The sequence below is a fragment of the Podarcis gaigeae genome (assembly GCF_964106915.1).
Source record: "Podarcis gaigeae genome assembly, chromosome: Z".
NCBI classification, from domain to species: Eukaryota; Metazoa; Chordata; class Lepidosauria; order Squamata; family Lacertidae; genus Podarcis; species Podarcis gaigeae.
Window position 1 is genome coordinate 16,742,635 of NC_139691.1, and position 15,911 is coordinate 16,758,545.

The 15,911-nt window shown below is 46.1% G+C and overlaps 1 protein-coding gene across 6 annotated transcripts in view; it reads right to left on the minus strand.

Moving 5' to 3' along the window:
• Positions 1–15,911, minus strand: part of SH3GLB2 (SH3 domain containing GRB2 like, endophilin B2) — a 49,474-nt gene that overhangs the window by 18,792 nt on the left and 14,771 nt on the right. For all 6 annotated transcript variants that reach the window (XM_083722402.1, XM_083722405.1, XM_083722403.1 and 3 more), the window contains exons 2-5: positions 10,260–10,401; positions 9,081–9,209; positions 7,143–7,276; positions 5,890–5,982 (exon numbers count right to left, since the gene is read on the minus strand). In XM_083722402.1, the coding sequence (XP_083578528.1) occupies positions 5,890–5,982; positions 7,143–7,276; positions 9,081–9,209; positions 10,260–10,401 (498 nt within the window). The remainder of the gene's footprint in view (positions 1–5,889; positions 5,983–7,142; positions 7,277–9,080; positions 9,210–10,259; positions 10,402–15,911) is intronic.

The window sequence follows — 15,911 nt, forward strand, 5'->3', positions numbered from 1 at the left end:
GTTTAGCCCCTTGCCAGCTAACTGCTCCTATTTGCTATGGGCCACAGCAAAGACATCTTAAGGGGTGTTTGAAGAGTAGCCTGCAACTTCAGAGTAAGGAATCCTTCTATCACAGTTCATGTGAATGAGTCGCTAGAATCAAGGGTCGTTTTGTCGAGATCAAAAAACTCAGTGCTAGATGGAGAGTTGGTGAGAGAGCATTTGGAGTGTGGAAGGGGAGTGACAGACACAAAAACACAAAGAAAATTACATGTGCAATTGCTTTGCCCTTAAAGGTAAAGGGACCCCTGACCATTAGGTCCAGTCGTGGCCGACTCTGGGGTTGCGGTGCTCATCTCGCTTTATTGGCCGAGGGAGCAGGCGTACAGCTTCCAGGTCACGTGGCCAGCATGACTAAGCTGCTTCTGGAGAACCAGAGCAGCGCACGAAAACGTGTTTACCTTCCCGCCGGAGTGGTACCTATTTATCTACTTGCACTTTGACATGCTTTCGAACTGCTAGGTTGGCAGGAGCAGGGACTGAACAACGGGAGCTCACCCCGTCGCGGGGATTCAAACCACCGACCTTCTGATCAGCAAGTCCTAGGCTCTGTGGTTTAACCCACGGTGCCACCCACGCCCCTTACTGTGTCATTAAACCTGACAGGGTATTTTGCGGGAGCACATTTGCCACGGCAAAGGGAGCATTCTGGACAGCCTCAAGTCTTGGCTCCTCTGCTGCAGATGCTTCCTCGTTTATTCAGGTGTATGGAATACAACCAGGGTCAGTTTAAAAGCCAGTGCAAGCTGCTGGCAGCCCCTCACTAAGACTTCTGACCCAACTGCAGTCGTGAAGCACCCATTTACTTTTAAAACACTTAGCCAGGCAAGATGACAAAGCACAGAGTAACCCCTATCCCAACCAATTCCTCCAACCGCAAAAAGGCAACATATATTTAATTAAGCAGATACAACTAACTCAACCCTGACTTAAGAGTAACTTTTAAAATCAATGAGATATGCTTAATCTGCAGAGCAGAAATGTCCAGTGGGCAGGGCTATCATTTTATAAGTTTTGCATCAATATACATAAATTTCTACAGCCAAGGGAAGTCAGTATACTGTAGCCTGCATAAAATTATAAACACATAGGAAACCCCCAGCAATATTTATCAAATCTGCAGAATATTTTTCCTGCTGAGATTGGCGGATAAGCAAAGCAGTTCTTTTCTCCCCCCCAAACCCTCCTTAGTTTTCACCAAACACGCGGAAACCAGTGCTTTCAAAGCAATAGTGACGAGAAACTTGCTTCTTGGGTGCCAAACCTAGCACTCAAGTTCTGACCTTTGCCCAGGAACACCCACACCCACATTTGTGAATTGTGTATATACAACCCTCAGCAACAAAGCCAAAAATAAAATACCAGTTTTATAGGAAAAGGAAGGTGACCACCCTTAGGGCCCAAATTCAGGTAAGGTTTAGAGGCAGCAATAAGCAACCTAGCAAGATGTTCTTGTACAGGATGTCTGGAACACCTTAACCCTCATTTCTGAGACAGGGAAGTGGCAGAAGGAGAAAGGGAGCCCATTGTCAAGAGCAGGAATCCTGAGGTCATGCCCATGCTTTCTCTTTTTTGACTGCACATTATATATATATATATATTGATATATAGTTCTGAGAGCCTCTCCAAGTCTTGTGGCTCAAGGATGCAGTCTAGCCGAGATACCCACAATGGCCATTCTGGCAAAACAAACAAAAAAAGGAAACTGCAGAAGAGGCAAGCCGCTTCATGCCAGCAAAATAGGAGCTGTGGAAGAGGCAAGACTCTTTGCGTGCCAATAGCCACCATATGCAAGCAGTGATCAAGAGGCAGTGTGGGAAGCCTGAGAATGTATCCCCCTTAATACTGTGCTGCAAGGATTAGGGCAGGTGTCTGGAACCTATGTCCCCCCAGGTGTTGTGGAACTACAGTTCCCATTAGCCTCAGCAAGCATGGCCAATGGCCTGGGATGATGGGAATTGTAGTTCAGTAACATCTGGAGGGCCAAGGTTCCCCACACCTGGATTAGGGAGAAAAAGGCTGAGTTTGGTAGCTCAAAATGCAGAAAAAGGCTGAGTTTGGTAGCTCAGACAGCGCAGCACTGCAGGAATTTTCCGAAAAGCTCATACCCTTTTCAAGAAAGTCTGAGCCCTGATCCTCCATTATCCAGCCCATTATTTATAGCTGGAGAACCATAATCTTGTAGTTCCTATGATAAATCATACACACAATCCACACATTCTTTAACCACACCAGGGCTGTGTGTACTCTGGCTTTTTAATTAATAATAATAATAATAATAATAATAATAATAATAATAATTGTATCAGAATTCTGCACTGAAGTTCTGTGATCTGCCCAGATTATGCAAACATGCATGATGACTAATTTGTGCAAAGCGAGCAAAGTGGGAAGGTACTCAACCCAGGAAAAATGCATTCCCCCCCCCAAGTACCTTTGTACCCATTAAGGACTAGAAACTTGACTTTAAAACGAAAGTCAAATTTTGCAGCTTAAAAACAAAACAAAACTGTATCGCAACAGGTACACACACCACCCTGACTGCCATTCTCCTCTCCTCACCCCAAAACTCTGCCTCTTGAGCAAACACTTACAAAAAGGCTTTGGAAAACGGAAATGATTGTAGGCTCTGTGGATGAAATCAGCCAGTCAGCTGTTTCTGCCACAGGCAGGTCTCTCTCTCTCTCTCTCTCTCTCTCTCTCTCTCTCTCTCTCACACACACACACACACACACACACACACACACACACTCTCTCTCTCTCTCACTCACACACATATTTCAAGTGCATTCTCCAGGGCGAGTCCCCGCTGGGCAAAGAGGACTCTCTTTCAAAAAAAAAGATTTCTGGATGGAAGTGGGACAATAAGAAGCATTTCAGGTCAAAACGTCACAGCACCATAAACACAATATAATACTCACATCTCCCTCACACTGAGCAAAATCACAGAATAAAAAAAAAAGACAGAACAGAGAGGTTAGTGGACAAAAACATCAGCAACACAAAAGGCAAGAGATTCAGAAGTTAGGAGGGGAAAGAAACTAACAGACAGGGAAAGAGTCAACTCAGGAGAACAGGAAAGAAATTTGCTTTGGATGGCAAAATCAGCTCTATGAGAGGATAAAGAAGTCAGAGATAGGGAGAAGGTTGGCAATTCTGCAGTGGGGAGGGATGGTGGGCTGTGGATACAGATGGAGAGAAGGGAGATTCAGTTCACATTTTAAGGAGAATGTTACCAAATCTGCACTTTCCAAAATGGTGTGCAAACTGAAACACACCCAGCTTTCAAAAATTACCCAAATTTTGCAATTCAGTTCTCCAGCCTAGTAACGTGTACAAAAAGCCATTTACTGAGGTCAAGAGTGTATAGATAAATGCATGTATTAGTGAAATGCAGCATAAAAGGGTGGTTTTATAAGAGGAGGAAATATGCAAAAGTCATATATATATATATATATATATATATATATATATATATATATATATAAAATTTGCATGAAAATTTCATGCTGCTGAATTTTCACGAAGACTTTAAAATATATATATTATCATATTGATGTGGAAAAGTGGAGAACTGGATTTAAGACTGGAAATATCAGGAACCAGAGACAAGCAGAAATTGACAGCAGCCCTATTGAAAGATTCACTCCTCCCAGCTGAAATGGTCAGATCCACCCTCCCCTAGTTTTGGGCGACTGGATTTAAGAGAAGGTGGGATGGAGGTATGTTTCTTTCAGGCTCCTCCTATTGAAGGGCTGGGGACCAAGGAGGGATATAGGGGAGGGATAATGGCAGGCAAGCCCCAGAGAGAGGGTGGTGTGGGGTCGGAACACAAGCGAAGCTGGTACTTCAAACCAAACACTTTTCAGTTCTAGCAAAAAAGGCAAGTTCACACAAACGTTTTCCCTGCTCAAGTGGCAGCTGCAACCACTTTATTACGCGCCATACTCAGTACAGTTTCAGTGTAAAACTCCCAATCCCCTGCAATTATTATTTTTAAGCCCTAGAAAAAACAGGACGAGACTTTTGACAAAATGTGCTGTTATCAGAGAGGTTGGCTAGGATGTGGCCTCACCCTGTAACAGGCACTCAGTTTGCAGGGAGGGGAGAGTGGGAAACCTTGGCCCTCCAGACATTGCTGTACTACAACTCCCACTGTTCCTGAGTATTGGCCATGCTGGCTAACCTGGTGGGAGTCAGGAGTCCCAACATCTGGATAGCCAGAGGTGTGTGTATGTATGGTATAAATAGGAAGCTGGGTGGGGTTTTTTTTAATTACAAAAAACGACTCATGTCATCATGGTTTTTAGTAAGCAGGCAACCCTAAAAACCAGAGGCACTAGGGCCAACTTGTGCATTTGGCAACCTAGTAAGCTAATGTTTCTTGAGAACCTATGTGGAATCAGCCAGCCGGATACCTGAAGTTTGGTCGGAACAGAATGGGTAAGGTGGAATAAAGAAGCAACATCATGTTAAATGCATTATTGCATTTATAGATGTCTGAGTCAGTTTTGCTTTTTGTTAAAACACCTGTGCCCCCGCCACCCAATATTGTTGGACTACAACTCCCATCATCCCTGACTACTGGCTATGCTGGTTGGGCACTGACGGTATTTGGAGTTCAGCCCACCAGGAGGGCCACAGGTCCCCACCTACATTGGTTGAAGGTTTTTCTCTGTGCAACACACAGCCCTGGTTAAAATCTCCCCTCTAGCTTCTGACTCTTGCAGGAGGGAATTGGCTATTGGTACCATGGCCAACAGCTTCTTTCCTACAACCAGTAGGGGCTGGAAGAACTGAGCACAGCCTCCTTGTGACACTGGATCCCAACTCGACCCTTTCCCCCCGTCAGCTAATATGTAACATAAAACTCAAGACGCATTAAATGTGGTCAAGAGTTTAAGTCCCACGAACAACCACTGCTCAGCCCAAAACTGGGGTCAAGCCTTTCTGACAATGACAGTGATCAGTTAAGGGTCTGACTGTGACATTCAATCTCTCCATTGTGTGCCTGGCCTGTTTTATGTACCAAAAAACGGCAGACTTGCCCATTTTTAATGCAGGGTGTGGAGATGAGGTGCAAACACCCCTCCCCAACAACTTTATTCCAGCTGTTCTGCAGGAATCTGCCTCCTCCTGGAGGGAAAGTAAGAGTTCAGCTACTCTAATTTGCACCCCAGGTCACACTTGGTGCTGAAACCTAGATCCTATCACCTCCCACTTTAGAGGACTGGGCTATCTGAAGGACCACCCAGGCGCGTATGACTTTAGATGCAGAATCCCATAGCAAGTGCCAAATGCAGACACATTAGATAGGGCAGGGGTAATTGGTTGAGTTAAAAAGTGGCTGCCCTCTCACTAATGAGACATGTTCAAGGTCCTTGTATTAATGTACAAAGAGCCCTGAACCACTTATTTCCAGGGTGCCTCAGGGACCACTTTAGTTGGTGAGGCTTTTCTGACAACAATGAGAAACTGAGCCTTTACTATCATTGACCCAGTCCTGTGGAACTCTCTGCCACTGGAGATTCAACAGGAACTTCTGTGTCAACCTGCTGAAAACTTTTCTATTACTCACTCTGGCTTGCAGGTAGGTGGGGGGGGGTCAGGGAAGGAGAGAGGAGAGTTCAGACATCCTAACCCTTCCTCCCCTCCCTAGATGATGCATTGCATGCACTTCAGAAGAGATTCAAGCCCACCAGAGGGGGTTGGAGTAGCAGAGCACATGTTGGAATCTGTCACATGCAAGCATGAGTAAAAAGACTACGTGGGTGGGAAAGAGGGGGGATAAAACACACAAGAGGATTTTCAACAAGGAAGTAAGTTGGGAGGAGAGGAGAGGAGCATTACCGCTGCTTTGGCCTCTGCAGCCTTTGCTTTCTTCAGCCTTGCTTTGCAAGCATCCAGGTCTAGACGGCGGTTTTGCAGGATCCGTCTCTCCTTCTGGGAAGGAAGAAGGGAAGGGTGGGGAGAAGAGTCAAGATTGCAAAAGGAAAAAGGCTCATTTTTCTTACTGCATAGCTACATAAGAACATTAAAAGAGCCTGGCTTATGGATCAGGCTAAAGGGGAGCCATCTAGTCCAGCCTTCTGTTCTCACAGTGGTTGACCAGGTGCCTCGATAGGAAGCCCTCAAGAGCCCTCTCCCCTCCGGTGGTTTCCAGAAACTGTTGTGTTAAAGTGTTACTGCCTCTGGTCCTGGAGGCAGAGCATAATAGCCTTTGTGACAAGTAGCCATTGATAGCCTTATCTGCCTCCCATTAACGTGTCCAATCCTCTTTTAAAGTGACCCAACTGCAATAGTGTCTAAGTGGTTTGCAAAGATGAAAGAAAAAAGAAAACCAATTAAAAGCTATAAAACCAAGCAGGAATTAAAACAGCTCCCCCCCCAGAGAGCTACAATTCCCAGTGCTCTTAAACTACAATTCCCAGGATTCTTTTTTGGGGGGTGGGGAGCATGCATGTGCTTTGAACCAACTGAGGTGGTATTTGGCCAAGTTTTACCCAGAGTAGAGCCCATGAAATGAATGAATATGACTAAGTTAGGTCCATTGATTTCCACCGGTGGACTCACTACCGCCCGTGGCACAGATGCCAGTCTAACACTACTTATTTCTTGGTCAGAAAATATAGGAGCATTTATTTAATTCCTCCTAGACATTAATTAACCCCCTCTCATCTCTTTGAAAATGTCTCAGAAGTCAACTCCTCTCTCTCACTGCCACAAAACTCGCCTTCTCATAGGAAGCTGTCTTCTACTGAGTCAGGACCTAGCTTAATATTGCCTTCGCTGATTCGCAGAGGCTTTCCAGGATTTAGGCAACCCTTCCCCTAAGTCAGGAGCTACAGCCCTTTGCCTAAGCATAAATATTCTAGTCCTCAGAGTTCTGAAGAGCGGACTGAATTAAACATGAACACAGGAGACAGCCTTATACTGAACAAGACCACTGGTCCACCTAGCTCAGTATTGTCCACCCTGATTGGCAGTGGCCCTCCAGGGTGCCAGGCAGGGGACATTCCTCAGCCCTACCTGGAGGTGCCATTGGGGGCTGAACCTGGGACCTTCTCCATGCAAAACATGTGCTCTGAGCCCCCGCCACTTACCGAAATAGTTCTCCAGTCTCCCTCCAGGAAATTGCGCAGAGGGCTGAGGAAGTTGATGGAGGCAGAGTGGATGAAGTCCCTCTCTGCTCCACCCAAGCGCCGCTCTGTTTCACCAACTTTGATGAGGGTCTTCCCTGCGAGAGAGAAGACACAGCAAAGGGACTTCAGGCAGCTGACCTGGGCAACGTCTTCACCTGTATCAGGCCAGCTCCACCTCTCCACAGGCGAGAGGTGACAATGGTGGTTCAGGGCACTTTTATTAGCTCAAGGTCAAAAAAGGGCAAAAAAGGTTTGGTGTCAGGTACATGTGCAGAATTAGTAGATATATACCAGCTTTAAACTTATATGGAAGAAAGGCCTGCAACATGCAAATAAAATATTCTAAATGGTATAAAGGTAAAAGGACCCCTGAGCATTAGGTCCAGTCGTGGCCGACTCTGGGGTTGCGGCGCTCATCTCGCTTTACTGGCTGAGGGAGCCGGCGTACAGCTTCCGGGTCATGTGGCCAGCATGACTAAGCCGCTTCTGGCGAACCAGAGCAGCACAAATTATGTGCATAAAGGCTTGGAGGATCCTGAAAAAAATCCTATGCTGTTTGATGGGATTATATCTCATAAACAAGAAATGAGGATGCCTAGGATTCCATCTCCACAGTACAACTGAGAGCCAGTGTGGTGTAGTGGTTAAGAGCGGTAGTCACATAATCTGGGGAACCGGGTTCGTGTCTCCGCTCCTCCACATGCAGCTGCTGGGTGACCTTGGGCCAGTCACATTTCTTTGAAGTCTCTCAGCCCCACTCACCTCACAGAGTGTTTGTTGTGGGGGAGGAAGGGAAAGGAGATTGTTAGCCGCTTTGAGACTCCTGAAGGGGAATGAAAAGCGGGATATCAAATCCAAACTCTTCTTCTACAACGTGAAATTTGCCTTTCCTGATGGTCTTATGTACTTTACCAACCTAATGTTTTGTCACTCCCAGATACAGTATAGTGCACTGCTTTTTTGCGCTTCTGTTTGTTTTTATTGTATTGATTCGTTTGATTTACACCAATAATATATTTCTTAAAAAAGAAAAGGGCAGGAGTCAGGCAGGGAGTCACACCCCTGCTTTAGCCAGGGTAGAGAGAGTAACAGGAAGACAGGAAACTAAGGCAAGGGTTAGTCAGGAGGAGACTGCATAGTTATTTCAGTTAAATTGTATTTGGCTGAGTTGCAATAATGTGAAGGGGGAGCAGTGATTACAGGCCGAAGAATGAGGTTACATCCCTAAGCAATATTGCACCACTCCCAGACTGCAGCCATTTTCATTTGGATGGGCTAAAGTTGCGTGGAGTCTCCGGTGTTTGGGTGTGGGTGTGATCACCATGCAATTACAGGAGACCGAGATCATTAACTTGAGCCTCGGGGCCGTAATGGATTTTGCAAGAACCCAACATAATCAAATTGAGGAGCACCAGAGCAGAGAGAACAGGCAAATTCGTGCCTGATTGTCCGAGAGTACAAATTTCAGGAGGTTCTGGCTGCGGCAAAAGAACGTTTATTGATTTTTTGTGGAAGCAGAACTCTTCAGATGAGCAAAAGGGTTGTAGGGGACCCCAAACTTGCCTTCTCTGTCGCAGGATGACCAGGAAAAGGCCACCCACATTTGGAGAGTCTGCCACTCCCATTGTGCCTGACTTCTGGCCATTTTGGCTAGGGCCTGCTGGAGAGTTAGATGCTACCAACAATAGCTTTGCCTCATCTGCTTTATGGGCAGGAAGTAGTGGCAGTCCAAAGACCTAGTATGGCTTGTTTAGCCAACCATTTTTTCACAGCAACCACCAACCTCCACACGCAAGTCCTCTGCACATCCCTGAAGATACAATGGCGGTAAGGCTTGATGAGAGACTCACCAACCCTTATCTTCTCCAAAAAGCTATGTGCTATGTCCACAAAACTCACCATAAGGGGAATTAGGGCCAAAGTCATTGGCTGCCTCAATCATATACTGAGCCAGGAGCTCCCCGTTGGTTACCCGAGAGGGCACCTTTCGGTCCAACTTCTCATAAAGGAACTCTTCAACTCTGGCACCTGGTGGGTGGGGAAAAAGAGATTGTGTTAGGTCTTGAAAGCATTTTGGGAAAATATCTTGTATCTCTGGGGAGAAGTCAAGCCTGCAGAGCCAGTGACGCAGGCACTTCAGCAGGGATGGCCAACGTTTTTAGATTAATTCTTTAATTGTACAGTGGTAGCTCGTGTTACGGACCGGGATCTGTTCCAAAGGCCCGTCTGTAACGTGAAATTCCTGCAACTCAAAGTGCTGCCTCTGCACAGGCGCACAGCATGATTTGGTGCTTCTGCGCATGTGCAAAGCATGATCTTCTGCACATGCACAAGCGGTGAAACCCGGAAGTAACCCGTTCCGGTACTTCCAGGTTCTTGCGTGATGTAACTCGAAAAGACACAACATAAAGCGGATGCAACACGAGGTATGACTGTACAATGAAAAGTGCCTCTATGACATTGTCCCACTTTGGAATGCCCCCCACCCCCGAAAGGCTGGCTTGTAGATTTTACAAGCTTCTTGGAAGTGGGTTGGAGACCCTCCTATTTGTTTAGCCAATTTGGATGATTTCTTGCTGTTTTTACTTTACGAAACAAAAAACAAAACCACAATACAGTATTTAAGCTTTTTATGTTTTTAAATCTTGGGCTTGCGGTCGTCCATTATGGTTCTGTGTTACTTGAAATGGCTTTTACATGCTGCACGGATTCATTTTTGTGTGTGTGTACGCGCTTTTGCCTGCTGCCTTGCAATCTTTTTAATGAGGTGTGGTTAAGAAATGCTTTAAGCAAAACAAAACAATATTTGGGGCTAGCGGCAAATATGAAAGGAGCTCTGCACAGGGTGGTGGAGAGAGGTGGCGGATCTGCTTCCTCCTCTTCGACAACAAGGATTACAAGGAGAGGACCCCCTCTCTCCATCCCTAGATGCCAGCCTTCCAGGGCCCACATTGTGTGCTCCTTCTTCCTCCTTACATCTGGGGCTGCCAAACCATGCCAGATCCTGACAGAGCCGAGGGGGCCCCCACCCATGATACCCAATGGATCAATTCCTCCAAAACCTAGAGATGTGCTTACTAGGGTTTGGCTGCAAGAGGACTTCAGTTTGACGTAAGATTTTCTCTGTCCAGTTCTTGGTGCAGTCTGCTCGGGCCAGGAGGTTTTCAAAGTGGGCATCCAACTCTGTCTTCTCAGCCTGGCCAAACTTCTCCTCTGTGAACTGCAGTGGGGAGGGGGAGGGAGACAAAAATTGAAATATTTTAATTTGCCCAAAATGGTATTGGGGGTGGGACGGAACTAATGTATCAGAGCTAGTATGGTGTAGGGGTTAGCGTGCCTTTAAGGGCACTGAACATTGTGCGTCACAGAATGCTGCTTCTTTTCCTTTTAAAAAAAGCATGGATAGCTCAGTTGGTTAGAGTGTGGTGCTGAAAACGCCATCCCCGTCTGGGACAGCTGCATACAGTGGTACCTCGGGTTAAGTACTTAATTCGTTCCGGAGGTCCGTTCTTAACCTGAAACTGTTCTTAACCTGAAGCTCCACTTTAGCTAATGGGGCTTCCTGCTGCTGCCGCACCGCTGAAGCACGATTTCTGTTCTCATCCTGAAGCAAAGTTCTTAACCCGAGGTAATATTTCTGGGTCTGCGGAGTCTGTAACCTGAAGCGTATGTAACCTGAGGTACCACTGTATTCGTGAATTGCAGGGGGTTGGACTAGATGAACTCCAAGGTCTGTTCCAACTCTTTGATTCTATGATTCTAAAGTCCACCCTTCTAGGAAGTGGTGCTGCCTAGAACCGCAACTCAGAACTCTGCATGATGGGTGCAATAGAAATTCTAGGCTGCAACCTACGTGCCAAATATTTGCACAAGAATACAGCCTGCTAGTTGCTTTGCTGAGAGGATGGAGAGTCAAAAATTTTGTAGGGCACATTGCCAGTTCTTTCTTGAGAGCTCCAGCAGAGCTCATCGCTCAGCTTCATGATGCCTCGTTAGAATGGAACTACAGAAGGCTTTTGAAAAGCCACAGATCGTAAATGATGGGAGGTCTCAGGGTATTACTTAGACAGAAGCAACTGTTCCTACCTTGCCTTCCATATTTCAGGAACACAGGAAGCTGCCTTATATCAAACCAGACTACTGGTCCATCTAGTTCAGTATTGCCTACACTGACCAGCAACTGTGCTTCAGGTTTTCCATTGTCAGCCCTACCTGGAGATGAACTTGGGACCTTCTGCATGCAAAACATGTGCTCTGCCACTGAGCTGTAGCCCTTAAAAAGTTAAGTAAGATTCCAGTCCTCAATGTTCTGAAGAAATTACTGGTTTTAAATAAGAGCATAAGAAGCTGCCTTATCCAGTCAGACCATTGGTCCATCTAGCTCAGTACTGTCTACACTGGCTGGCAGCAGCCCTCTAGGGTTTCAGGCAGGGGACCTGTCTTCCCAGTCCCACCTGGAGATGCTGCTGGGTATCGAACTTGGGACCTTCTGCATGCAAAGCAGATGCTCTGTCACTGAACTATGGGTCTTCCCAGTTTTATTTTAAAACTCTGGCTTTACCAGTATATTTGTGTGTGTGTGGCTCTTGCTGCAAAACTGGCCACGTTTCCAGCAGTTGTACAAATCCTAGCAGAAGCAGGTCTGACTCAAATTATGACTCAGCCACAGTCTTCAGGCTACATATGCTAATTGTCTGTAGCCTGATAGATTTGGGTAGCAAAGCAGTATGTTCCTTTTTATAGGAATAATGGAAAATACGGTAAATGCAGACAGGGACAATGGAAGCTGCTTTCCACTGAATTGGAACACTTATCCATTTAGCTCAATATTGTCCACAATGATTGGCAGCTTTTCTTCAGGGTTTCAGGCAATGGGTCTTTCCCTAAACCTATCATGAGATTCTAGCAACATCTGTGGGGCACCAGGTTCCCCATGCCTGCTTTTCAGAATGACATATCGACACCCAAACCATTTTTAAAAATAGTAAATGGGTACAGACTGGCTCAGCACATTCCAAGCTAGGATTTGCTTATGGAGAGACAGTATTTTCAGCAAGTGCTACAAAACCCTCTCAACTGCAGCAGCAACAACAACTCAAGCATTGCATTGTAAAGTTGACTAGAAGGGAAAAGCAAACAATGCAGGAAAAGCCTCCCAAACAAAAGTGGGTATTTTTTTCTTGGGGGGTGCTGGGGGAGGAGAAAGTATGTTTCAGCATGTTCAGCTCAAAATCAGGGAAGTGTAATAAGCAAAATGGAACCAAAACACCCCAAAGCAGACCCACTGAAATTGAAGAGCATGACTCACTTAGATCCATGAATTTCAATGGGTTTTCTCTGAGTAGAACTGAGTTAGCTGCAATACACCGACTGTATAGCATCCGGGGGTGGGAGCAGCAATGGGTGGTTTACAGAAGATTTTGAACTGGAAAATTTTCCACTCCATATCATAGGTAAAGGTAAAGGGACCCCTGACCATTAGGTCCAGTTGTGACTGACTCTGGGGTTGTGGCGCTCATCTCGCTTTATTGGCCGAGGGAGCCGGCGTACAGCTTCTGGGTCATGTAGCCAGCATGACTAAGCTGCTTCTGGCGAACCAGAGCAGCGCACGGAAACACCGTTTCCCTTCTCGCTGGAGCGGTACCTATTTATCTACTTGCACTTTGACGTGCTTTCGAACTGCTAGGTGGGCAAGAGCAGGGACCGAGCAACGGGAGCTCATCCCGTCGTGGGGATTCGAACAACCGACCTCTCGATCAGCAAGTCCTAGGCTCTGTGGTTTAACCCACAGCACCACTCGCATCCCTATATCATGAGTAGGCAGGGGCTTTTGAATGAAAAATAGCAAAAAATGCTAATGCCATTCTCTGCATATTCAATAGATGTTTGGTGTCCAGATCAAGGGAAGCTATTATTTCCTTTTCTTCCTTGGTCAGACCATGCCTGGATAATTTTGTCCAGTTGTGGTGACCTCAGTTTAAGGATACTGACAAGCTGGAATGTGTGTAGAGGAGGGCGACTGTAATGGTTGTGAGGGGTTACTTGTGCGTAACCTTACTTCAGTTCAGTTAGTTTGCTTGCCCCAACCATGCTTAGGGTCGGAGCTCGCCCTCCGTGACCTGTTAGTCACTTGCAGAATCCGTCAGTGGGCGTCTCTTGAACCTCTTCCAGCATAAAAGCTGTTTGACCCCGAGTCTCCTCCTATGTTCTCTGCGCGGAACGCGTCTGCGCAAGTAAGGGGAAGGCAGGGGCGTCCCAGCGCTCTCTCCACTATCGTCGGGGAAGGGTCTTGGAGCCCTGTCACCAATTCCTCCATCTCCCTCTCTTCTCTATGGGTGTTACACTGAAATCCTTCCCCCCTGCTCGTCCCCTCTCTGGCATCGCTGGGTAGCCCTGCCTCCGTTTCTCGCTCTGATGGCAGTTCCCTGACAGCGACCAATATGATCAAAGGTCTAGAAACCAAACCTTATGAGGAACGGTTGAAGGAGCTGGGTCTGTTTAGCCTGGAAAAGAGGAGACTTAAGAGGAGATATGATAGCCATCTTAAAATATCTCAAGGGCTGTCACATGGAAGAGGGAACAAGTTTGTTTTCTCCTGCTCTGGAGGGTAGGACTCAAAGCAAAGGATTCAAGTTACAAGAAAGGAGATTCTGACTAAAGATCAGGAAGAACTTTCTGACAGTTAGAGCTGTTCAACAGTGGAATGGTCTCCCTCGGGAGGTGGTGGACTCTCCTTCCTTGGAGGATTTTAATGGGTGGCCATCTGGGATTCTTTAGCTGTGAGTTCTACATTGCAGGAAGTTGTACTAAATGACCTTTTGGGTCCCTTCCAGTCTTATGATTCTATGACCTTAATTTCCTGCCCTAAGACACACATTCCTTCTTGGGATCCAACACATAGGAGTAAGTGCAAAGTTGGCAGTGACTAAGCCTCCCCACCCCCCCATCTTCCTCTTTCAGACTTTGGGCCAAGAGGAGTAAAAGTAACTGGCCTTGTTTTCAGTCCCAGGAAGGCAGGGTCGCATTTATGCCAGCAATGAATAATGCAGGCTGGCGTTTTTGCAGGGAGCCTCTCGCCCACATTGGCGAGGGGAGGCAAGCTGCAGCCCAGGAAAATCAATATTTCATGTTGGAGTAGAGTTTCCTCAGCCTGGAGGTGGGGAGGAGAATCTGCCGCTCAACACGAAATGCGTGCCTTGTTTCACTCCCTGGCCAACAGAAGGGGAGCAACAATGGAGAATGGTCCATCGCTTCTGGCACAAAGACTTACTGTTAACCTCAAAGTTAAACCCCTTTTTTTGCAGACTGGGGGTTCCCTCCAGCAACCTATTTATTCAACATGCATCCTGATTTGTCTGCAGAAAGCTTGATTGAAATTTAGATTATATGCCTGGTTTTGAATCCATTCCAGTTTGTTTCCAGGGTGGTGATATGACTATTGTTATTACATCTCACCTTTCCCTGCCGGAAAGGTACTCAAGGCAGTTTACAGATAAAACAGGAAAAGCTAAAACATAGGAAACAATCATTAAAAAGCAATTAAACACTAATTAGAATAAAATCTATCACTCTCAGCTCTATTAAAATATACAGATAATTACAATAAATACATAACAGCACTGGCCCTTTCCAAAATGCCAGTTAATTCCCAAGAGCCTGTTGGAACAAAAAGGTCTTCACCTGCTAACAGAAGGACAGCAACGAAGGAGCCTGTTTAGGTTCTCTAGGGAAGGAGCCTTCTCCTATGTGCCCACCATGTGTGCCTGGGAGGGTACTGGGTCCAAGAGCAGGGCCTCCCTTGAAGATCTCAGAACCCAGGCAGGTTTGTATGATGGACTATGGTCTTTCCAAGTGTGGTCTAACCAAGGTGGAATAGAGCAGTACTATGACTTCCTTTGATTTCTTGATGCAGCCTAGGATGGCATTAGCTTTTTTTGCTAATACATCACACTGTTGACTCATGGGAAGCTTGTGGTCTACTAAGACCCCTTCATCTCTTTCACCTGTACTACTGGCGATCCAGGCATCCTGCATCTTATACTGGTGCAGGTGGTCCCTATTGAAATTCATTTTGTTAGCCTGGATCTAGACACATCAAAGAAGCATTTCAGGTTTAAGAGGTGTAAATTTAAACAGGGAAAACAGGTAGAGAAAAATGGGACTCCATGTCACCATCTGGTGGCACAATGTTATATTGCACACACAACACATATAAATCACTTTTTCTTTGCCAGCCTAGCAGAGTCCTCAGTTTGGTCCCAGTTTTCCAATCTGTTAAGGTCATCTTGAATCCTGATTCTGTGTTCTGTGACAATAACTACCCCTCCCAGTGTGGTGTCATCTGCAAATTTGATGAACATCTCCTCAATTTCATCCAAGTCATTTATAAAGATGTGGAACAACAACAACTCCCACCCATCTTTGATTCCCTTCTTTTTGAATATTTCTGACCATGGGACTACACCCAGTAGTTCCTTAAGCTTCTTGTAATCAGCCTTCTTCAAGTCCAGAGTTCATGTCCGATTACACTCAGTTTTCCGTTGCCAGTGAATAATGAAAGACATGATCACTTCCTCCCAAGCTTCCTAGTACTTCCACTTTGTTGATCAATTACTCTCTCTTGGTGAGGACCAGGTCCAATACAGATGACCCCCTTGTTGCTTCTTTGACCTTCTATGAAATGAAATTGTCAGCGGGACAATGAGGGAATTGGTTGGTCCTTACATTCTT